Here is a 23,637-nt window from a genome sequence, read left to right as displayed (position 1 = left end):
TCGCAATGGGTGCTGCTTCCCTTCATTGTATTTCTTTCTTCATGATGAACATGTGATGTGATTCCCTCCAGGGACTGAATTGAAATTACCAGGGTTCCCCCTCTTTCCCTCCCTTCCATTAGGACGCTTAGGAGAGGCTGCAGCCTTCAGATTCTCCAAGACGGTTGTGCCATCAAATGTATGGATCTCTTAAGTCAGAGTGCTTCTATTTGGAATAAGCTGCATGAAAGAAGAGCAAACATTAGGGAGGTCAACAAAAGCAGCTCTTCTGGCTAAAGCAGGTTGATGTAATTTCCGTTTCTTTCTAAATTACTTTTTTGGTTCATAAGTTGAAAATAACGGGAACGCACTCTTATCCAAGGAACATGCGCTGGGAACTGTAATGGCACTAACAGCAGTGCCAGCTAATCTTCCTGTGGTGGTATGCTTCCCAACATCTTCCAATCAGTTCACGTCTTAGCAGACATTAGCAGAGGAAACTGCCAAGAGGAACATAAGAAGAACCTACTGGATGGGCCCATTGGCCCATCTAGTCGAGCATCCTTTTCTCACAGTGGCCAACCACTTGCCCATGAGAAGCCCCAAAGCAAGACCTTAATGCATCAACATTATCACCTTCTGTAGTTTCCAGCAACTGGTATTCAGAAGCATACTACAGTGGTACCTCAGGTTACATACGCTTTAGGTTACAGACTCCGCTAACCCAGAAATAGTGCTTCAGGTTAAGAACTTTGCTTCAGAATGAGAACAGAAATCGTGCTCCAGTGGCGTGGCAGCAGCAGGAGGCCCCATTAGCTAAAGTGATGCTTCAGGCGAAGAACAGTTTCAGGTTAAGAACAGACCTCTGGAACGAATTAAGTACTTAACCTGAGGTACCACTGTACCTCGGATAGTGGAGGGGAGGACATAGACATCAGGGCTAGTAGCCATCAATAGACTTATCCTCCATGACTGTCAAATTCATCCAAGTTAGTGGCCTTCACTACATCTTGTGGAGTATCCTGGCATTGGTAAGCTACAGCAGATTATTGAAATGTGTGCCTTAAAGGTAAAGGACCCCTGACAGTTACGTCCAGTTGCAAATGACTCTGGGGTTGTGGTGCTCATCTTGCTTTACTGGCCAAGGGAGCCAATGTTTGTCTGCAGACAGTTTTTACGGGTCATGTGGCCAGCATGACTAAGCCGCTTCTGGCGAAACCAGAGCAGCGCACGGAAATGCCGTTTACCTTCCCGCTGGAGTGGTACCTATTTATCTACTTGCACTTTGATGTGTTTTCGAACTGCTAGGTTGGCAGGAGCTGAGACCAAGCAACAGGAGTTCACCCCATCATGGGGATTTGAACTGCCGACCTTCCGATCGGCAAGCCCTAGGCTCAGTGGTTTAGACCACAGTGCCACCCGCGTCCCTATAAATGTGTACCTTACGTAAATTAATAGCATAAATGGCTTTTTAAAATATAACATTGGAGAACTCCACAGCACTGAGAGAGAGAAGCACACATTATATGTATATGGTTGACTGCAGTATTCGTCAATTAACTGGGGAATGGATAATGCTGTTGCCTCCTTCTTGTGAACTTCATATGCGCTTGGGTGACGACTATTAGAAGACAGAATGCTGAAAAAGTTGGCTGCTTAATTGGATCCAGTATGACAATTCTCACATTCTCTCCCAGTAGGGTTCTTTCATCATAATGAGCTACTGGTGGGTTACTAGAGCACAGAACAGTACTGCAGCTTGCTAAGGGGAAGTCCTTGAGAGAGACATTGGGGAAACAGGCTCAGACCTCTGTTTTTGCATGTGAACACTCAAAGATGCCATCGCTTCTTAAATACACTGATTGAAACCACAGCCATCCTGACCAGCCAGGGCCTTGTGCTGGTTTTCTCTGCTTCACTGGCAACACGCCACTGTGAGATTTTAACAGGCATAAGGGGTAAATAGCAAAATGAATCTGACGATGATAAGTGTCGTGGTTAAGCTGTGTACCTGTCTTGGCTCAATGTATTACCTGTCATCGCAGATTTAGATGTGATTCAGTTTAATGGATCTCCAAATAACTGACTCCATTTGAAAATGTTGTGCAGATATTACATCTGTTGTTGATGGCACCGGCAACACAGGTGAGAATGCTCTTGTGATTGCTTGCTCATTCCCACCATAGTCTCAAAGCTGTTGTGTTAACCTAACTGTGCAAGGTGGGCAACCAGATTTTTGTATATGGCATCTGTGGTATTAAAATGCAGCTTGTGTTCTGCAGAGATCAAAATGTCCAGGACTTCCAAAACACAATGGTCTGTGGGTTGTTAAAAGTGTGCAAAGGGCAGAGATGCATTTTTTTTTTAAAAAAAGTGCATGTTCATTGGTGCAGGGAAGCGTCCCAAGACAGCAAACCGGGATGTGCTTAGGTCTTGTTGATCCATGAAAAAAAACACAAATCATTTGGTGAGAAATAGTCTGGAACAAACGGCAAAAGCTAGTCTGGAGAAGTAAGAGGAGAAATAGTCTGGTATGCACAGTGAGTTGCTATGACTGAGTTTTGAATGGTGGAAGAGCAATGCCAAACTGAGAAAACGCTTTGGACAAAGATGTGCACGAGTTTGATTGGTGGGAACGGGGTGCACAAAATAGGTGGCTTCTCTCCACTTTGAATTTGGGGGCCTACCAATTCTGTGAAAACGCTTGGTGTTTGAAATGCCCGTGTATTGGATGGTGGCATTAGAATGGTTTTCTCACATTCTTAGTGAACTGGATTCCATTTGCACCCTGAGATGCACGCAGCTTACAGTCTTGGATACCGCTGCACATCTTTCGTGGGATTCAACCTGTGTTAGATGTCCGACAGGGAGCCTAATGCCATTTCCCCATTGAAAATACCCCTTCAAAGATATTTTCCCTCAAAGAATTTGTTTACCTCAGGTATCATGGGGGGGGGGGAGAATAACAGTACGGAAACAATTTTCAGTGGAGAGACAATGCAAGGAGGAAAGGAACAACCCCCCCATTCACTGTCTGGATGGTGGGGGGAGGGATGGCTTCCAATTGGGGCAAGGAGTCACAGAATGCTAAGCACCATTTGGGGCCCATCTGTGCTATACATTTACAGTAGTATTGTATCACTTTAAACAGTCATGACTCCACCCTCCATAGAATCCTGGGAGCTGTAGTTTGTTAAGGGTGCTTAGAGTTTTCAGGAGGCCCCTATTCCTCTCACAGAATTACAATTCTCAGAGTTCCCTGTTCAGAAGGATTGGTTGTTAAACCACTGTGCTGCAACACATAGGTTGGCCCTAAGAGGAGCCAGGGAGAAGATAAGTCAGTGATAAATTCCACCATGTGGTTCCCTCCCTAAGCCTGGCTTTGACTCTATTTATCATTGTGTTGCTTTTATTAGTGTCTTGTTAGCTGCCCCCATCCCTCCCTCGAGTGCAGAAGCTCAACTAACTCATCTGTAGTTAGTTTGCAAAGACTTTTATGAATTGGTATAGGCACGGGGCACCTGACCTGGGCAGAATTATGGTCCTGCAGGAAAGCTCAGAAGCCATGGCTTATATATGGTGTGTTGTATTGCCAGAAGGACTTGTGCATTAATCCCGAATCAGTGCCGCAGTAATGGAGTAGCATGGTAAAACGATATTCCTAAAGGGGGGGGGGGAATGGATACCTTGCTTTTCGTTATAAGATAAACTCAAAGCAGTTTACGGAGACTTTTATAACGTACATAGAACACAGCAATTAAAAGAATTAATAAAATGAATATGTTTAAATTTATGTACCGCCCTGTACCCACAGGTTTCAGGGCGGTTCACAAGATAAAGTTACAATATCAAAACACAAAATAGATAATCAAAATATAAACAGAAACAGCTGAATAACACCCGCCCTCCCCCCCAAAAAACCCCCACATAAAACAGTTTAAAAATAAAAATAAAAAGGACAATTAAAAAGCAGTCTAAAAGAAAATAAACAGCATTCTCTTCTGGGCAACAGTAGTCCTTTTGTAGTCTGCCAGGCCCCTCCCTAGGCCTGATGGAGAGAGGCAAGAGTAGTAGTGTAATTTAGTTAGCTGCGAGGACAGTAGGGATAACCAGCCCTAGGTACAGCAATGGTATAAATTGGGCATTAAAGGTGGGGTGGATGAGAAATTCAGTTTTGTTTGCATTTTAATGACAAATGACCTAGTTTATACTTCTCAAAACCAATAGGCAAACTAACACCCAGTTATACTTTAAAAGCCACCCTTCTCTGGATTTTGCAAAACAGCTATCCAACTCAACAATACGTACAGCCATGCATATTTCAAGGGAAAAAGGCGAACCTACTTAATTTACATGTTCCAAAACTATACAAGGACGGGAAAACAGCCATTGTTTGATATTTACAGTTATCTGAATTTTGCAGTGCAGTTCTCCAGTCAAGGAAAGTGTTCAAAAATGCACATACTAGGGTAAAGCCCACATAAAAATGCACGTTTTGTTGAAAATAACATACCAAAAATGCATTATATTAGGAGAAATTTCTTGCAAAAAATGTCTACATTAATCAAAATTGCATACAAAAATGTGTTTACTAGGGCAATGGCTGGCACACATGCCAGCATCTAAGGGATGGAGCTGGACCATGTGTCTCTCAACAGCCTCTTTATGTATTCAATCCCCTATGAATGGTAATGCCTAAATAGGGTTCATATCTGTAACAATTATTAAATGCTTAATTGCATGATATATGGTATTTTAATTTTGGGAGGCAGTCAAAACGACATGAATATTTGCAGAACAGATTAATTATTTAGTTATCAGAAAAAGGTGAGAAGAAGAAGCTACGAATCAAGGGAATGCATTTCCATAACTACTGGGAGTAAGAGAGTCATTCCATTAGTAACTGTTTGCAAAAGAAAGAGGGCTTAATTAGTTTAATTAGCACTGGAGCTAGTCCAGTGCAGCCGTGAACTCATGTTGTTCCACGGTCGAAATGACTTCTCTGGAAGCACAGAAATGAACACCATAGCTAGAATAGTACCAGTTCAGATTTAGCTGATTAAACACTCTTGCTTCCATACTGATTATTACTCCCAGTTGACCACAGACCCTTTGGGTCACAGTCATTTTTCTCAATGCTAATCACAGTGTGAATTATGCCTACCTTCTTTGTAGCTGTAAGACGAGAAGGGACATGGAACGCTCCCCCCCCCCCAAGATCTGGGTATGTCAAGATAGGGCCACACAGTGTTATACTGGTGTTTGCGGTCCTGCTCGCTCTGTTTGAGTGTTTAAGGCCACATGATTCCACCTGCACAAGGGGGAGAGTAGAGCCATAGTCACTGCTTCACTTGCTCCAGCACATCCCTGATAGCCCAGTCTTGTTGTCTTCTACACGTTGGTTGAGAAGATCTGAGAAATGATATACAGTTGTACCTTGGTTGCTGAACGCCTTGGAACTCGTACATTTTGGCTCCCTAATGACCAAAAACTGGAAGTGAGTGTTCCAGTTTTCAAACAATTTTTGGAAGCTGCACATCCAGCATGGCTTCCGCGGCTTCTGATTGGCTGCAGGACATTCCTGCAGCCAATCGGAAGCTGCATTTTGGTTCTTGAACAGTTCCGGAAGTCGCATGGACTCCCAGAACACATTTTGTTCGAGAACCAAGGTACGACTGTACAATGAATTGGAAATGATATTCAAAGTAATTTTTGTAAAATAAATAAAAAAACAAACAAAAAACCTCCAGAAGTTTGTCTTTGGGGAATTTTAGGGACAGAACTACCTAAATTGTACAGAAATTTATTTACATATGCTACTACAGCAGCAAGAATGCTACTTGCCCCAGCAAAGAAAGAATGGATACAAAAACTTATGGAAAATGCAGAAATGGCAAAACTTACTGAAAGAATAAGAAATCAAGATAACAAACTTTTTATAAAAGAATGGAATTGGTTTATTGAATATTTACAGATAAATTGCAAACAGATGAAAACGTTGGCAGGATTAGTGTCATAACCTGCAGTTTCATAGGAGTATATATTTAACGTAGATAATTAAATGAGCAGATTAAATGAATTTGGATATGCAGAAGATATTAAAAAATAAATTTAAGGAACCGCAGAAAGAGGGGGAAGGAAGTTAAACTTTGAAATGTTAAATTGATTGTAAAACTAACGAAAAGTATAAACTTGAAAAATATAAAAAAACCTTTTAAATAAGAGAGAAGGTCTGAAGCAGTGAGCTTGCTCTACCATGGCAGGTACTCCATCTAGTTTAGCATAACCTCCAACATTTTGGCAATGAAAATAGGGATGCCCTATTCAACAACAACAACAACAACAACAACAACAACAACAACAACAATAATAATAATAATAATAATAATAATAATATCCCACCCATCTGACTGGGTTGCCCCAGCCACTCTGGGTGGCTTCCAACATATATAAAAACATAATAAAACACTCAACATTTTAAAAAATCTTCCTTATACAGGGCTGCCTTAAGATGTCTTCTAAACGTAATACAAAAGGTGGTGCTGTGGTCTAAACCACTGAGCCTCTTGGGCTTGCCAATTGGAAGGCTGGCAGTTCGAATCCCTGCAACGGGGTGAGCTTCTGTTGCTCTGTCCCAGCTCCCACTAACCTAGCAGTTCAAAAGGAGCCAGTGCAAGTAGATGGATAGGTACCAATGCAGCAGAAAGAGTTTCTGTGCACTCTGGTTTCCATCCCGGTGTCCCATTGCGCCAGAAGCGGTTTAGTCATGCTGACCACATGACCCAGAAACCTGTCTGTGGACAAATGCCAGCTCAATTCGGCCTGAAAGCGGGATGAGCGCCGCAACCCCATAGTTGCCTTGGACTGGACTTAACCATCCAGGGGTCCTTAACCTTTTACCTTTACCAAACGCAATACAGTTACTTATCTCATTGGCCCAGGGGTTGTATAACTCAATCCTCTCCAACATTTCTCCAATGAAAATAGGGGCATCTTAAGGAAAAGCGGGACATTCTGAGATCACATCAGAAACTGGGACAGCTTCTGTAAATCTGGGACTCTCTCTGGAAAATAAGGACACTTGGAGGGTCTGATTTCAAACAGTGGTCATGCGGGATTCAAAATCTTGTGGGGGAGCCTACCCACAAAAAGCCTTCATAACTACCTCTCTAATTTACAATATTGTGGTTAGTTCTGATTGTCTCACCTCAGAAACGGTATTGTAGAGCAGGAAAAAGGCTATTGTAGAGGTTCAGAAAGGGGAAACCGAAATGATTGAGGGCATGGAAAAACTCATGTGTGGGAAGGTTACAACAAAGTGTGTTCTCCCTCATGGAGAGCACGGGTTGCGGGCGGGGCTGACAAGACACCTCACTGTTACTAGGCAAATGGTTTGGCCATCCTTTAAGCAGGGGCGGGCTGTTACTGGGGAAATCTAGATGTTGCCATTTGTTGATTGACAGCCCTATTTCTTAAATACAATGCTCGCAGCGATGAACTTCCTCTTTTCGTTGCTTACTTCGGATCACCCGCCCTCCCTTCCCTAATTTTAGGCTGTTTGCTTGACCTTGCTATGCCTGTCATGGGGTCGTCTGCTTTGGGGCAGGGGCCTGGTAGGAATTTTGTCCATTTGGCTGATTAGTGTGTGCCACTTGGTTTTTGCCTACTGCATAGCAAATCATCACAAATTGTAAGGTTTGCGGTTAGGCATTGGTCTTGGAATTGGTTGGTGGAGGGGTATGGATTCGGCTGTGCCTGCCCCTCCAAAATGCTGCTGCTGCTGCTGCTGAAGGGTTTTACCATTAAAGGAACCCAGGGGCTCCCCCATGCTTTTGTCCGGAACCCCCTGGCAAGGGGCTAGGGCCACGCAAGCCCCTGGGAGCATTCTGGGGAGAGGTGAGGCATGGTTCCCAGTTCCGTCTCTCTCCCCAGGTGACTTACCCTTGCTGACTTCGTGGGGGGTGCGAATGTCAGAGCTGTCCCCGTGCGGGGTCAGTTAGTGCTACCAATGCCTAAGCAACCACTCACATTGCTGTAATTTGAATAAAGTTGTGGCCAAAATTATGCCAAAAACCTTAAACAAAAATTAAGTGTCAATTTTGTTTTTCTTTGGGGGGGGGGTGTCTTGGGGACCTCGACTCGCAACTGAGAAGTTTTGATTTGAAAAAGGTGAGCAAGGGGAGACAAGAGGTCTTTTCAAGACAGCAGCTCCACAGGTCCTGAACAGTACTGCTGAAATTAAAAATAAACACTGCCAGAAATGGTAGCCATAAAATGACAAATCTGCCTTCTGCGTTGTGGATAGATATACATAGCTGTGTATATTTAAACGCATCATCAGTAAAAACAGTTCAAACACTTTAATTATCAAATAGATTTGAACTACCAGAAAATTAGTTACAAGTAAAAAGGTATTAGCAGAAGCTTTTAGCTAATTAGCAGGTATATTAGTGAAACCTGAATTCTCTTGGCAAACAAGGAGAAGAAGGGGATTAACAGCAATTATAAATTACTTCACCAACTTTGCTTCCCTAGGGATAAATTGTGATTTTGTTTTGTTTTGTTTTAAAGGGTTTCTAGTCCCAAGCTGGCCCTTATGTGCTTTGTAAGATCAAAGTTCTGGCATGAAATCCAAATGGAATTGAAAGTTAACCTGGAAAAAAATGTGATTTGGGTTTAGAATAACTGAGACATGGGGAAATCAACAGTCTTGCACATCTAACACAACCTTTTGGGTTATTCTCTCTTTGCTGAAACCCTTAGTTTGCGTCAGCTTTTGCTGCAATCCTAGCCTTCCTCACCTTTTAATTATTATTAACACTTTTATTAAAGTTTATAGAATTGAATACGTTTGGACTAACCTACAACATACTATTAAAATTCAGTAAAACATTTAAAACACAATTTCAGCTTCTATCACCTTCTTGTAAGAAATTTGTTACAAGCCCATAACTTTAAAGTAGAGACGTTCTCAAAGAGATAGTATGTTTGCAAATCAAAAGATACCAGAAAATATTCCAGTGGGGTGAGGGTTTTTTTTTTGGGGGGGGTGTTCTTTTGTGTGTCTGGGGGATCCTCCCCATTTAAGAATGTATTTATTTTTAATTGTGCTCCATAAATACTCCTGGCCTTTTCAGGGCTCCATCCCTCTCTCTTTGCCTTTCATTTATAAGGGCAAATTGCTGGCATTTGGCCCCCTGCTGACCTTATGAAATGTTTCTTGAATATTTTCTGCGTGCTTAACACCTTGACTTTTTAATGCGCTTGTGGGCTCTGATTTTCGGCACGATGCCTTCTCACGTTGTCTGCTCTGAAAGGACATCACTTTCTCCTTTCTGATGATAGCACAGTTGCAGTCTGGATTGTGTCGTCATCTGTAAGGGCAGGATATCGGGAAAACAGATGTGTCCATCGAGGACATGGTCTGAAGCCACACAATGTTGTCGCTTTGCCGAAGCTAAACTAGTCTGAGTCTGCCATATGGGCTGCTGCTTGGAAACCCCAGGGATGAATTCCATGACATGAAGTTATTATTATTAGGTTATGCAGGTGGAACTCTGCCATAAAATATATGTGGGGTGGGAACCTCCAAAGCTCTTCCTTATTGTGCACTAGGGTGCCCAGACTGAGTGAATAGGTTGTCACCGGTTTGTCAAAGAGAAAGAGAACACGTGGACACTAGCTGGCAAGAGAGTGAATGAATAGAGCCTTTAAATATTTATACTTCTGGCTCTGCCTTCATATTTGAGCCACTCTATCCCATTTCCTCTTCTGTCATGTTTTCGGTCTCCCCTCCTATCAAGTTCAGTCAACATGCCCGGGATGGGGTTCCTACTGGGCTAGATTTTATGCAAATCTGTGTCTTCTAATTTTTTGATGATGCATTCCCACTTTTTTGGCTACATGGGTAAGTGGTTACTCTAAGCATCAGGGCTTACCTAGAAACTGTTAATCAGATTTTCTTTCAGTGCTCCCCAGCCCATGCTTGATTCCAAGATAGGGTGGTCACTGAAATGTCACCAAGGAAGCTACACTAGACCCCAAATTCTATATTGATACCTCTCTGTAAGGGACGCGGGTGGCGCTGTGGGTTAAACCACTGAGCCTAGGACTTGCCGATCAGAAGGTTGTAGGTTCGAATTCCCACGACAGGGTAAGCACCTGTTGCTCGGTCCCTGCTCCTGCCCGCCTAGCAATTTGAAAGCACTTCAAAGTGCAAGTAGATAAATAGGTACCACTCCGGTGGGAAGGTAAACAGCGTTTCCATCCGCTGCTCTGGTTTGCCAGAAGCGGCGTAGTCATGCTGGCCACATGACCCGGAAGCTGTACGCCGGCTCCCTTGGCCAATAAAGCAAGATGAGCGCTGCAACCCCAGAGTCGTCCGCAACTGGACCTAATGGTCAGGAGTCCCTTTACCTTTACCTCTCTGTAGCAGTTCTAATTTGCAAGCCTGTCACAGATAGAGAAAACCCAAGGTGCAGAGGTGCATGTTGGAAGAAATAGCAGGTGAGCAGTTGTATTTCTCTAGAAGGTCTTGTTCAGCAGAGGCGATAACTTGAGGGTGAGAACAGCAAAAGGCCTGAAAAATGAGCTATGGATTCTTGCTGCAACTATTGCGTCTGTGATGTCAAGAAAAATTAATAGTAGGCTTGCTCTGAAATGGTACAGCCCTGTTATCCTGGGCAAAATAATATTCCTGGGAAGCAGAAGGGCATGGCTGCCATGCAGAAGAAAGATAAAGGACAATGCATATTGGGATTGGGGGGGTAGGCTGTTTCTTTAGGATTATGCAGCAATGGATGCAAGCCTATTCCCAGAAGGGGCAGGGTATTTCATCACCATTTTCTTAATTTATCTTCCTCAATTTCTCTCCCAAATTCTCCTCTGAGGGTTTCCCTAACACCGTAAAATCAGAAAAACAATATCAGTGTCAAAAACAATCCAGCAGCAAAATTACAAGTGCAATAAATCAATAAAGCAGGCCAGGAACAGCGAGAGCCGTGAATGAAAATACCTTATAAAATTAACCAGACAAATTTCAGAACGCCTGCAGGAGCCGGTGTGCCTTCCAGGCGAAATGTTAAAGAGCTCTCTATTGGCATCAAAACTCACCTGTAGGTGGAAGCTGACACATTCTGAATGACCCTTCAGTCTTGATGGCTCAAGGTCATCGCAATTAAGGTTATGTAAGGGGGGGAGAATAGGGTTTCTAGGGGGGCTCAGTGATGTGGAACAGTTCATGTGTAAGAAAACCTCAAAACTAAAGCCTTGCTAAAGCAAACAGGGAGCAAGTGAAGCAGTGGCAGGCAGTGGCGTAGCGTGGGGGGTGCAGGGGGGCCGGCCGCACCGGGCGCAACATCTGGGGGTTAGGGTTAGGGGGTGCAAATCCACGGGTTAGGGGGCGCAAATTACTTGCCTTGCCCCGGGTGCTGACAACCCACGCTACGCCACTGGTGGCAGGTGAGACTTCAACCCCTTCCCTGGCTTGCTCTACTCCCCCCCCCCCATACAATATCTCAAAGTTTTCCCTACCCAAGTCTAGGCACATGTTTTACTTTATATGCTTGGATTTGCTGAGCTTTAAAGCCCTAAACAGCCTCAGCCTAGTATACCTGAAGGAGCGTCTCCACCCCCATCGTCCAGCCCGGACACTGAGGTCCAGCTCCAATCGCCTTCTGGTCATTCCCTCACTGCGAGAAGTGAGGTTACAGGGAACCAGGCAGAGGGCCTTCTTGATAATGGCACCTGCCCTGTGGAATGCCCTCCCATCAGATGTCAAGGAAATAAACAACTATCTGACTTTTAGAAGACATCTGAAGGCAGCCCTGTTTAGGGATTTTTTTAACGTTTGATGCTTTATCGTATTTTTAATATTCTGTTGGGAGCCACCCAGAGTGGCTGTGGAAACCCAGCCAGATGGGTGGGGTATAAATAATAAATTATTATATTATTATTACCTGAAATACCTCAGAGGAGGAGCAGCTTTGGGTGAGGTGCCAGAGTGCAAGATGGGGCATCATCACCCATTTTTACATTAGCGAATGGTCAGTGGGTCTATTTGAGCTTTGCCTAGAAATGCCACAGTCTGTAATTCCAAGGCCTTTTGGCTCTACTGTTTGCAATTTTCTTCCTCAACATTCCTGGATTCATATGCACAGGGATACGTATATAATCCCCCAAGCCCTTTATTTGCAGCTGACGAAGTGGACTTCAGTTCACATACAGCTTATACAACAACAAATCACCTTTAAGCTGCCAGAAGACCCCTTTTCCCCCCTGTCAGTCCCTTTAAAGAACACACAAAGATGTCCTTTTCAGGCAGATAAAAATCACGCTTGGTTTTGTTTTAAAAATTGGACAAGGATTTACTTTCTCCCTATGTGCGCTTAACAGCAGGAGGGAAAAATGCAAGGAAGCTGTTTGGGCTTGACAAATTGAGAAACAAGCCCATGCTCATTTCAACAAGCTCCTCTTGTTCGGTGCACAGGATATCTAAAGTACAACATTGCGAATATTGCATCTAAAGTACAATATTGTGAATATTGTATCTGAAGTACAATATTGCGAATGCAGGTAAAGGCTTCTCCATGTCGCCTTTGGAATTGTACCTCCATTGATGTCTATGATTGTGCTTTTCCATTTGCTGGGCAGGAGCTCCTCAAATACTTTTGCTCACATCCCAACGGTGCCAGCTGGTTGCGCAAAAGTACGCCAAGCTGGTCAGAGTCAGCATTGCTCAAGAAGCACACCAGCTCTCCACTTGCTATTTACTGAACCATTGGAGTGCATCTGAGTTTGCAAGAGAGAGGATAAGCAGCTGGAATGAGTTACTTATAAACCATTTTGCAGGGTTAAGGGTGGGAGAAAGAATATAATTCCTCTTTGCAGAGAAGGGAGCAATAGAGGACAGGTACGCCCCTTCATTCCAAATTGCTGAGTGACGTCTACAGTTTTCTTTGAGGAACCCAAGTATTGTACAAAACAAGGCTTAACAGCACAGAGAACATAGAAATGTTTCTTTTCCTCTACCCCATCCTGGACCAAATTCTTATTGAAAGTAAAGATATGCAAGCATTTGGATTCCACAGAAGTCTTCAGCAGGAAAAATTATAGAAAGGGTTTTGGTAATGCACAGCTGTCCTTCAGTGGGATAGAAATTAGCAAATAAATTGCCTCTCTTCATTTGCACTGTGCTGAAGGATCATTGTTGTAACCGAAAAAAGAGGCCCTGGATACAGTGCTGGGATTCTGGGAAGCAAAAAGGTTCTGGATGCATGAACTGAAACTGACCTAGCAACCAGGAAAAAAATAGTGTTTCAGGGTCAATTTTGACATCATGCTGGAAGAGCCATTAGCAACTACATTGTTAATAATAGGCACAGAGAGAAGTTTTCACTGAAGCAGCAGCACAGAGAGAGAGGAGCTTTAACTTTGTTGTTGTTTAGTCGTTAAGTCGTGTCCGACTCTTCGTGACCCCCTGGACCAGAGCACGCCAGGCACTCCTGTCTTCCACTGCCTCCCGGAGTTTGGTCAAACTCATGCTGGTAGCTTCGAGAACACCGTCCAACCATCTCGTCCTCTGTCGTCCCCTTCTCCTTGTGCCCTCCATCTTCCCCAACATCAGGGTCTTTTCCAGGGAGTCTTCTCTTCTTATGAGGTGGCCAAAGTATTGGAGCCTCAGCTTCAGGATCTGTCCTTGCAGTGAACACTCAGGGCCCATTATGCATTGTCAAACAAAGAGGAGACACATCACCAAAAAAATTGAAGACAGATGAGGTCACATATTTTCATTAAAACTGTGTGTGCTAATTTAGAAGTATATATATGCAAATATGGACATTATTGCTAAAATTTAAATAGATATCTGAAGCATCTCACCATAACGGCGAAGACTGTAACCAGGTGACCTGTGTGCAACTGTTGATGTCCAACTTCCAGGCCCCTTCTTAGCAGCTTTCCCTTTAAACTAGACTTAGACCAGACAGACCTGCAAATAGAGGACCCCCTTCAAACAGAGGACGGTCCTCTGTCAAGTTGAACACATAGTCACCCTTCCCTATCCAGCTGCAATACTTAAAAAAACCCCTCCCAAACTGCTATTAGCCACAGAACAAAAGTTCATTCATTCATTCATTTTCAGTTATTGAATTTATGTTCCGCTCTATACCCAGAGGTCTCAGGGCGGTTCACAAAAAAGATCACAATATATAAAATCAGAATAAAAACAATAACGCAATAACCCCCCCCCAACAAAAGAGACACATTTTAAAGGGTATGGGATGTAGATCCGGGCAGGCAAAGGCCTGGTTAAAAAGGAACGTTTTTGCCTGGTGCCTAAAGGTGTATAATGAAGACGCCAGCCGAACTTCCCTGGGGAGAGTGTTCCACAGATGGGGAGCCACTGCAGAGAAGGCCCCGTTCTCGTGTTGCCACGCTCCGGACCCCTTAAGGAGGAGGCACACAAAGGAGGGCCTCAGAAAATTATTTCAGGGTCCGAGTAGGCTCATATGGAAAGATATTGCGGTCCTGAGCCAATGAGGGCTTTTCTCCTCAAGCAGAGAAATGGGATGTGCCATCCCTGAACCAGGCGCATGGGTTTGCATGCCACTTGTGGTCTCTGGGCTGCAATTTGGTGCACTACTTTGTTATGCTTTCTAGTTGTTTCACCACATTGCAGTGCCATAAGGAGTACTTGCTGTATCCTGTGGTTTGAGCTACTAAACTGTGCATAACACTGCTGTCGCAGCAATAAAGGGCATGGGTGCTGTTTCTGAAATTCTGCCAGGGATGATTGCATCTCCACATGGCTGTTCTCAGGGCTCATAGCCACACATGTGCCTTTTTGTAGCTGTGTGAATACAACCGGCTTTTTGTAAGTAGAAGAAAGAGATGTATAGGGTGCCTGGTAGGGATTTGCCAGAAGTGTTGCGTTTTCTGCCCAGGTTATAAATATGAAGCGCCGATACCATTCTGCTGTGTAGCACCCAACCAAACAGACATCAGAGGGTCGAAAAATTGGACACCAGCTCCATTCGCGGAGATGAAGTGCTGAGTAAAAGGAGCCGTTTAGTGGCCAATAGTGCTTTCCTCTTTGTCAGGAATGCATTTGAAGCAGCTATCATTTGGAGTCATTGCCGGCCGATGTTCCCGGCAGAACTGTAGGATGACAGAGCAGGATATTGCTGTAGAATCTGTAAATCACCCCTCAGGCAGGCCCCAGCCATTAATGGTTTATTCTTTTCTGGGAATGTCATTTGTTTACTCATTTCATGCAGTGCTTTTACGGTGAGTCTTAAGATGACTCTTAAACCAATTTCCTCAATACTGAGTGTGTTCCATGTATGGGACTTCAGTGAGTGCTTAGTTCCTATTCATCGGTTGCTACCTTGTGCATGATGCTGGGACCCAGATGTTAGCTAAATCACAAATACCTTTTGCAGTTTCAGTCTTGGTGTAGTGGCAAATTCAGAAATCACCATCATAAACTTTATTGCACTAGCCAAAGGCCATGGCTAGTGGCCAGCGTCAAGTCTACTAAAATGCTTTGTTACATAGGGCAAGAGGTAATTGTCATATAAAATATACAAATTAAATCTCTGAGTCCCTTTTGCAGGGGGTTTATCTAATTCTTTCGCCCTAATCTTCCTAGCTGCTAAGGCATAGAGAACTGCTTTGTAAGTTACAAAGTCCAAATTCAGAACTGCAGGGTCCCTTCGTGGTCATTACAGCCATGCCCCTTCCAAGATTATATAACTTTATAAGATTATACAATAATCCTATAATTATACAGTAATAATAGTTTGGTTGTGCACTGCAATCTCCTTTCAAAAAGATCAGCTATTTTCTGTGCACATACATGGGCAAATGCTTGGGGTACTCCAATATCTTCCATTTAGGAGCGACCTAAATATATGAAGTTTCATTATATGTAATAGAAGTTTCATTATATGCAACATCACTTTCACCACCACAATCACCACCCTTTTTCCACCTCCAGATTGAAACACACACACACACACACTAGTATTTAAGCCAAAGGGGGCTGAGAACCCCACTGATTTCATTTCCAGAGGGGGCACTGCGATAGCTTCTTGCAGCAAAACCAAAAGAGTTTTCGTTGCCGGGGGTTTCTGGTTTTTTACTGTTTTAACTGTATTTATTTTTTATATTGTGAGAAGTTTAATCTGTTCTTAATGGACTCTGCTATCTGAACCTGGGATTAGCTCAGTGGTTAGAACATGAGACTTTCAATCTCAAGGTTGTGGGTTCGAGCCCCACACTGGGCAAAAGATTTCTGCATTGCAAAGGGTTGAACTAGATAACTCTAGGGATGCCTTCCCAATTCTACAATTCCATTATTATATCTGTACTTTCTTATATGTGATATTCTGCTTCTGTTATTTTTGTTTTTATTTATTACATTTATTCCTGCCAACCTAGCAGTTTGAAAGCACAAAGTGCAAGTAGATAAATAGGTACCGCTCCGGCGGGAAGGTAAACGGCGTTTCTGTGTGCTGGTCTGGTTCACCAGAAGTGGCTTAGTCATGCTGGCCACATGACCCGGAAAAACTGTCAGCGGACAAACGCCAGCTCCCTCAGCCAATAAAGCGAGATGAGCGCCACAACCCCAGAGTCGTCTGCAACTGGACCTAATGGTCAGGGGTCCAGTCGTGACCGACTGGGGTTGTGGCGCTCATCTCGCTTTATTGGCCGAGGGAGCCGGCATACAGCTTCCGGGTCATGTGGCCAGCATGACTAAGCCTCTTCTGGCGAACCAGAGCAGTGCATGGAAAAGCCGTTTACCTTCCTGCGGTACCTATTGATCTACTTGCACTTTGACGTGCTTTCAAACTGCTAGGTTGGCAGGAGCAGGGACCGAGCAACGGGAGCTCACCCCGTCGTGGGGATTCGAACCACCGACCTTCTGATTGGCAAGTCCTAGGCTCTGTGGTTTAACCCACAGTGCCACCCGCGTCCCAGGGGTCACTTTACCTTTACATAATTACATTTATATCCCACACTCCCTCCAAGAAGCTCAAGGTGATGTAAATGACTCTCCCCCTCCTCATTGCATCTTCACAACAACCCTGTGAGGTAGGTTAGACCGGGAGTTGCTGACTGGCCCAGTGTCACCCAGTGAGAGTCATGACTGAGGACACATCTGCCCTGTAGGGAGCTACCATTCCCCCACAGAGTGCAGATGGGGCCTGAGTGGGGATTTGGACACTGGTCTCCCAGGTTCTAGTCCAACACTCTAACCACTATACCATACTGCTACCCACTGTGGATTGCATATGAGAATTTGGGTTGCAAAGTGCGAGTGTTCTTTAATGTAGGTTCCCTCTTCTCTCATAGGCGGAGACAGAGAGCGGATGACAGCAAACCATGAAACGTACCTCCTTATGGCAAGCACTCAGAATGACATGGAGGACTGGGTGAAGTCTATCCGCAGGGTTATATGGGCACCTTTTGGAGGAGGTGAGTACATCCGTAACACATGCAAATTTATTTACTTGTTTTATATTACACATGTGGCTTATTTCCTGCAGTGCAGGGGGTTGGACTAGATGACCCTTGGGTCCCTTCCAGCTCTAACATTCTATGGTTCTATTTTGATGAGGAGCCGACAGAGTCTCGCAGCAATGAAAAGGGGAAATGAAATGAATCAAATGGATTGCTGAACTCTGGCGTTTGGCAGAGAAAAATAGCTGCTCTCATTTGATTCCGTGTGTGCAAGAGGTTTGCAGTGCTGCAGCCAGTAAAACCACTTCACTAGAGATTGCATTGCTACAGCTCCCCTCTACACGTACAAAACTAACTTCCAAGTATATATTCCTCTGCAATCTAGAAAATGGGGCATACTTATTTGGATGCCGTGTATTTGCTTGTTCTATATTGCCGAGAGATGCTAGTGAAGGTGTAGATGGATGTTAATAAAGTTGTAGACATTTGCCAGCAAGCATAGCCTTTTTTCTTGCAATAGACCTTTGGCCGCTAACTGGCTGTTGTGGCAACATCTTCTGAGGCTGAATGTCACATGTGTGCATGCTTTTGAATGGTTTTAAGTGTTTTTGGTGTTTTTACTAGGGTTACTTATTTAATTGATTGTTCTTGTTTAGGTTTATGGTATCATTTTAATTGTATGGTCAGCTAAGGTGGCGCTGTGGTCTAAACCACTGTGCCTCTTGGGCTTGCTGATCAGAAGGTGGGCGGTTCAAATCCCCACGATGGGGTGAGCTCCCGTTTCTCTGTCCCAGCTCCTGCCAACCTAGCAGTTTGAAAGCATGCCAAAAAAAGTGCAAATAGATAAATAGGTGCCACTCCGACGGGAAGGTAAACGGCATTTCCATGGGCTGCTCTGGTTTCGGTGTTGCGTTGCACCAGAAGCGGCTTAGTCCTGCTGGCCACATGACCCAGAAAAACTGTCTGTGGACAAACAGCGGCTCCCTTGGCCTGTAAGGCGAGATGAGCGCCGCAACCCCAGAGTTGTCTGTGCCTGGACTTAATTGCCAGGGGTCCTTTAGCTTTTACTTTTAATTGTATCTGTTTTAATTTCTGCAGTGAGCCTCCTTGGTCCTTCACTGGGAGGCAGGCGGGATACAAATAAAACACGTCCGTTTCCAGGGTTGTATGAGTATCATTTGGAAGAAGAGGTCTGCATCCGTCATGTGGTTCTGCATTTTGCGACCTGACCTCCCAGTAGCAGCCAACTGGTTTCAAGAAGGAATAACATGCTGGCTATTCCACGAGGCTAGATAGAGCATCCGAGTCAAAGTAAATAAAACAGAGATTTCTGGCTTGCTCCCAGTGATGTTTAGCTGTGAAAATAAATGTCTGGCAGTTCAGCGGCTTTGCTTTGTATTGTTTTTGGAGCAGAGGAGGAGAGCAGAGTTGCAGCTGAAAAACTATGTTTACTGTTGGGAAATCACCCTCTCCACTTATCAATTAGACCCTAGGGGGGCTGTAGGAAATTATCATTGTTAACAGAGCCTCCATGGGGATCAGCACAACATGCACACTCCCTACCCAGCGATTAAAGGCTATGAAGTTTTGCTTAGGAAGGGGATTTCAGCCCTTGGCTGGTGGTCCTTTCCTATGGCACAGTTTCAACTGGAGCCCTGCCCAGTACTACCTTTCGATGTGTCTGCAGCTGTGTCTTGGATTTTCTCGGGAGGCGGAGGCGGGAAGGCACCAGCTGAAGGAGGTCCGAAACACATTTGAAATACATTCCACTCTTTTGCTAGGAATCTGATGTCTGCGCAGAAAAAGCCCCCACACCCCAAAGAATGTTACACTCAAGCAGCAATGACCTACAACTGAGGGTTTAATAACTTAAATTCTCCCCAGAAGGTCAGATTCTTGCTGTAGTTCTCAGGCTCGGTGGAAGAGATTCCTTTCTGGTTTGGTATGCAGTATGACTTGTTTCTTAGGGGGTATGTTGCTAGCAGCCCATTCTGTGCGTTTGGGGGGCCTCCAGACGGGCAGGATTTTGCAGGAGGGATTCTACGGCATTGAAATATACTTGGAGTCCTGTAGTGATTTCATGCTCTTTATTGCAGCTTGTAAAACAGTGATTGAATTGCCCCCCAAACCTCAGGCTTTTATATACATTATTTAGACAATGAGTCCCATCTGATTGGCTGATTCTGCTTCCCTCCTGAAGCCTGATTGGTCTTTTCCTGCAGGCCAATCAGCTGTTGCATTCTACGATCCTAACAGCCTAATAGGCTGATTAACTTCCTCCTGGGGCCTGATTGGTCTTTTCCTGCAAGCCAATCAGTTATTGCATTCTAGGATCCTACTTGCCTATTGCTCTAGGATCCAAGCTTAGTACATAACAGGCATACTGGGAAATTGAGGCTTGTGCAATTAAAGTGGATTAAAGCACAGATTCCCTAGAGCAACGCATCCACATTTAAGAAGAAATATACATTTTGCAGTTAGGAAAGTGATAGGCAAATACATTGAAAAGTGTGGAGTGAGCACATGATTTGCAGGATGGATAAACAGCCCCCACTTGAACCAGAAGGAGTGCTCAGTGTTGGATAAGCTCCAGCGCCGAAGGCCTTCTGGCGATTCCCTCCCTGCGAGAAGTGAGGTTGCAGGGAACCTGGCAGAGGGCCTTCTTGGTAGTGGAGCCAACCTTGTGGAATGCCCTCCCATTAGCTGTCAAAGAAATAAACAACTATCTGACTTTTGGATGACATCTGAAGGCAACCCTGTTTAGGGAAGTTTTTAATGTTTGATGTTTTATCGTGTTTTTAATATTCTGTTGGGAGCTGCCCAGAGTGGCTGGGGAAACCCAGCCAGATGGGCGGGATATCAATAATGAATTATTATTATTATTATTATTATTATTATTATTATTATTATTATTATTATTACTATTATTATTAGCTCCTGCAAACACGTCCAAGGGAATGCTCAGGAAAGAGTGGATATAATCTAACCTCCATGTAAGCTTTGTGCAAGCAAATCAGGATTAATGTTTGATAAATAGGTTGTTTGGAGGAGCCCTTTGCTGACTTGGGTAGGTGTTTCATTGGGTTTTCTGTCCCAATGAAGTTGCCAAGTCTCAAAGCAGTTCGACAACGCTGGCCTGAGGCATTTTTGCTGCCAGCAGCAAAGTACAAGATGGCATCCTCTTTGTTTCACACACGTAAGCCAACTGGATTGGCAGTTGAATCTTAGCACTATCAGTGCAGGGCAGTACCTTCCTCCACCACATCTGAGGGCATTGGGCTTGTTTTGGAAATGAAGCCTGGTGCACTGGCCTCCAGCAACTTGCACCCTCTCCTTGCCCCCTCCCAGCATTTGGTGCCTTGCTCTGCCAGAAGGTACAGTCGATCCAGCGCTTCTGGCAGTCATTAAAACCAGGACTTCTTTGTTATATTTTTATTCCATTTTTTCCACGAAGTAGTTCAGGGCAGCAGCATATGAACTCCTTTATGTATTTTTAAATATACTGCTTGCACGCCAAAGTGCCTTCTAAGTGGTTTACAACTATATAAAATCGATTATAAAAACATGCATAATTGAAATGCGCAGTAATAAGTCCATCAGAGCACTAAAACATCCTCAATTAAAATATACAGTAAAACAAGTTGGTTGAAACGCATAACAGTTAATACAGTTTATATATATATATATATATATAAACGCAGTTAAAGCACTAAGACCAGAAGTTCACATTCCTTTGGGCCAGTCGCTCTCAGGATAACCTATCTTACAGGGTTGCTGTGAGGATGATGATGATGATGATGATAATAATAATAATAATAATAATAATAATAATACTACAGTGGTACCTCAGGTTAAGTACATAATTCTTTCCGGAGGTCCGTACTTAACCTGAAACTGTTCTTAACGTGAAGCACCATTTTAGCTAATGAGGCCTCCTGCTGCTGCCGCACGATTTCTGTTCTCATCCTGAAGCAAAGTTCTTAACCTGAAGCACTATTTCTGGGTTAGCAAAGTCTGTAACCTGAAGCATATGTAACCTGAGGTACCACTGTAATAATATATTATTTATACCCCACCCATCTGGCTGGGCTTTCCCTGCCACTCTGGGCGGCTTCCAACAAAATATTAAAATACCGCAATACATCAAACATTAAAAACTTCCCTAAACAGGGATACAATGGATGGGGGACCATGTGCATCACATTGAACGCCTCCGAGGAAAGGGAGCACCAACGACGCATGGTGTGCCATTGCTCCCAATTTTATCATCACTGAAATCTTGGGATGTAGGTTAGGCTGACCAGAGAGCAACTCACCCACCCAGTGTTACCCCATAAGATTCATGGCTGAGCAGGAATTTGAATCTGAGTCCTCCCAGTTCAGTTCCAGTCCTGTAGCCTAGAGGTTGGGAATAAGACTTGGCTGTTGGGTTAGATGGATCCTTAGCGCGCGCACACACACAAACACACACTGAGAGAGAAGGGGGGAGGGGGGCTGCCTACTTGTCAGTCACCTGATTTCACAATGATGCCAGGTGAGCCATTTTACCTTGGCAGCATCACTCAAAGATCCCATTTGATGCAAGCAGAGCTTGAAGTTGCTGCCAGTCAGCTGATTGGCACCAACTTCAAGCCCTGCCTTTTTGGCAGGAATCAGCGACTGTCTGGAGTTGCTAAGCAGGTCCAGTATACCTGAAGGAGCGTCTCCACCCCCATCGTTCGGCCCGGACACTGAGGTCCGGACACTGAGGGCCTTCTGGTGGTTCCCTCGCTGTGAGAAGCCAAGTTACAGGGAACCAGGCAGAGGGCCTTCTCGGTAGTGACACCCGCCCTGTGGAACGCTCTCCCACCAGATGTCAAAGAGAAGAACAACTACGAGAGTTTTAGAAGACATCTGAAGGCAGCCCTGTTTAGGGAAGCTTTTAATGTTTAATAGATTATTGTATTTTAATATTCTGTTGAAAGCAGCCCAAAGTGGCTGGGGAAACCCAGCCAGATGGGTGGGGTATAAATATATTATTATTATTATTATTATTATTATTATTATTATTATTATTATTCTTCAGAGCGTAGCTGATGTTAGCTGGTTGACACTGACTTCAAGTCCAGCTTCGAGGATGGAACCTGTGACTTTCTGCATGCAAAGCAGATGCTCTATCACTTTGACTTTCCCTTATAATATACAGTGGTACCTCAGGTTAAGTACTTAATTCGTTCTGGAGGTCCGTACTTAACCTGAAACTGTTCTTAACCTGAAGCACCACTTTAGCTAATGGGGCCTCCTGCTGCTGCTGCGCCGCCGGAGCACGATTTCTGTTCTCATCCTGAAGCAAAGTGCTTAACCTGAAGCACTATTTCTGGGTTAGCAGAGTCTGTAACCTGAAGTGTATGTAACCTGAAGCGTATGTAACCCAAGGTACCGCTGTATTGTCCCAAACAGCAATGCATAAAAGGGGCCACATTCTAAGTGGCTACTGCATGTTTGTGGCGGCCTTAGCTCATCCTTTGAGGACCATAGATCTGTCGAAGCACAAGGTGCAATTGAGAAATTAGTATTACATCTTCATGAAGGTAGGATTGTCTAGCACCACCTGTTAGTGAACTTGATTTGTTAGAAGTATTGAATTTTATGTCCAGAACATGAGGTGTCATGGGTAAAATGAACTTGCTGGGAGAAGCAGGTTCCCCCACACCCATACATGTTTGTTTGGCTCTAGAATAATGTCTGAAAAGTCCAGGCTTATACGTTGCTTAGAATTAGGCCGACTCAATGTCTGTTGAAATGCCCAGAGCCCTTTTAGCAACTCATTGTGAGTCACCATCTTGGAGAAGTGTAGAGAGAAGCCATTGGTTGAACACAATACAAATAGAGGTATTGAATCAAAAAGCTTTTAGTGGTTTTCAGAGTTCTGTTATAATGGGTAACTGTTGGCAGAAGGCCTGACTTTCATTAGGCACATTAAAAAGTATCCTGGTGCACAAGGAAAGTCTGCTTTGAAGTATTTGCTTATCTGTTCTTTGTGCCGTCCACTCCTTTTGAATTTGTGAACATTGTTTGGGGCCGAGCTTGCTAACCTTGCTTTCACGTTTTGTGTCTTGCCAAAAGCATTTTCCAATTCAGTCATCCTCAGCACTTGTTGCAAACAGATTCCAAGGCCACCTACCTGCTTCCCATGTCCCAGGTCTGGTGGCAGTG

The 23,637-nt window shown here is 44.1% G+C and overlaps 1 protein-coding gene across 7 annotated transcripts in view; it reads left to right on the top strand.

Moving 5' to 3' along the window:
* Positions 1 to 23,637, top strand: part of ARHGAP24 (Rho GTPase activating protein 24) — a 430,705-nt gene that overhangs the window by 350,604 nt on the left and 56,464 nt on the right. For all 7 annotated transcript variants that reach the window (XM_081876822.1, XM_081876824.1, XM_081876821.1 and 4 more), the window contains one exon: positions 17,335 to 17,457. In XM_081876822.1, the coding sequence (XP_081732948.1) occupies positions 17,335 to 17,457 (123 nt within the window). The remainder of the gene's footprint in view (positions 1 to 17,334; positions 17,458 to 23,637) is intronic.

This window comes from Podarcis erhardii (assembly GCF_964252035.2).
Source record: "Podarcis erhardii genome assembly, chromosome: 9".
Classification (NCBI taxonomy): Eukaryota; Metazoa; Chordata; class Lepidosauria; order Squamata; family Lacertidae; genus Podarcis; species Podarcis erhardii.
The sequence above is the reverse complement of the archived record's forward strand: the minus strand, read 5'-3'. Positions and strand labels throughout refer to the sequence as shown.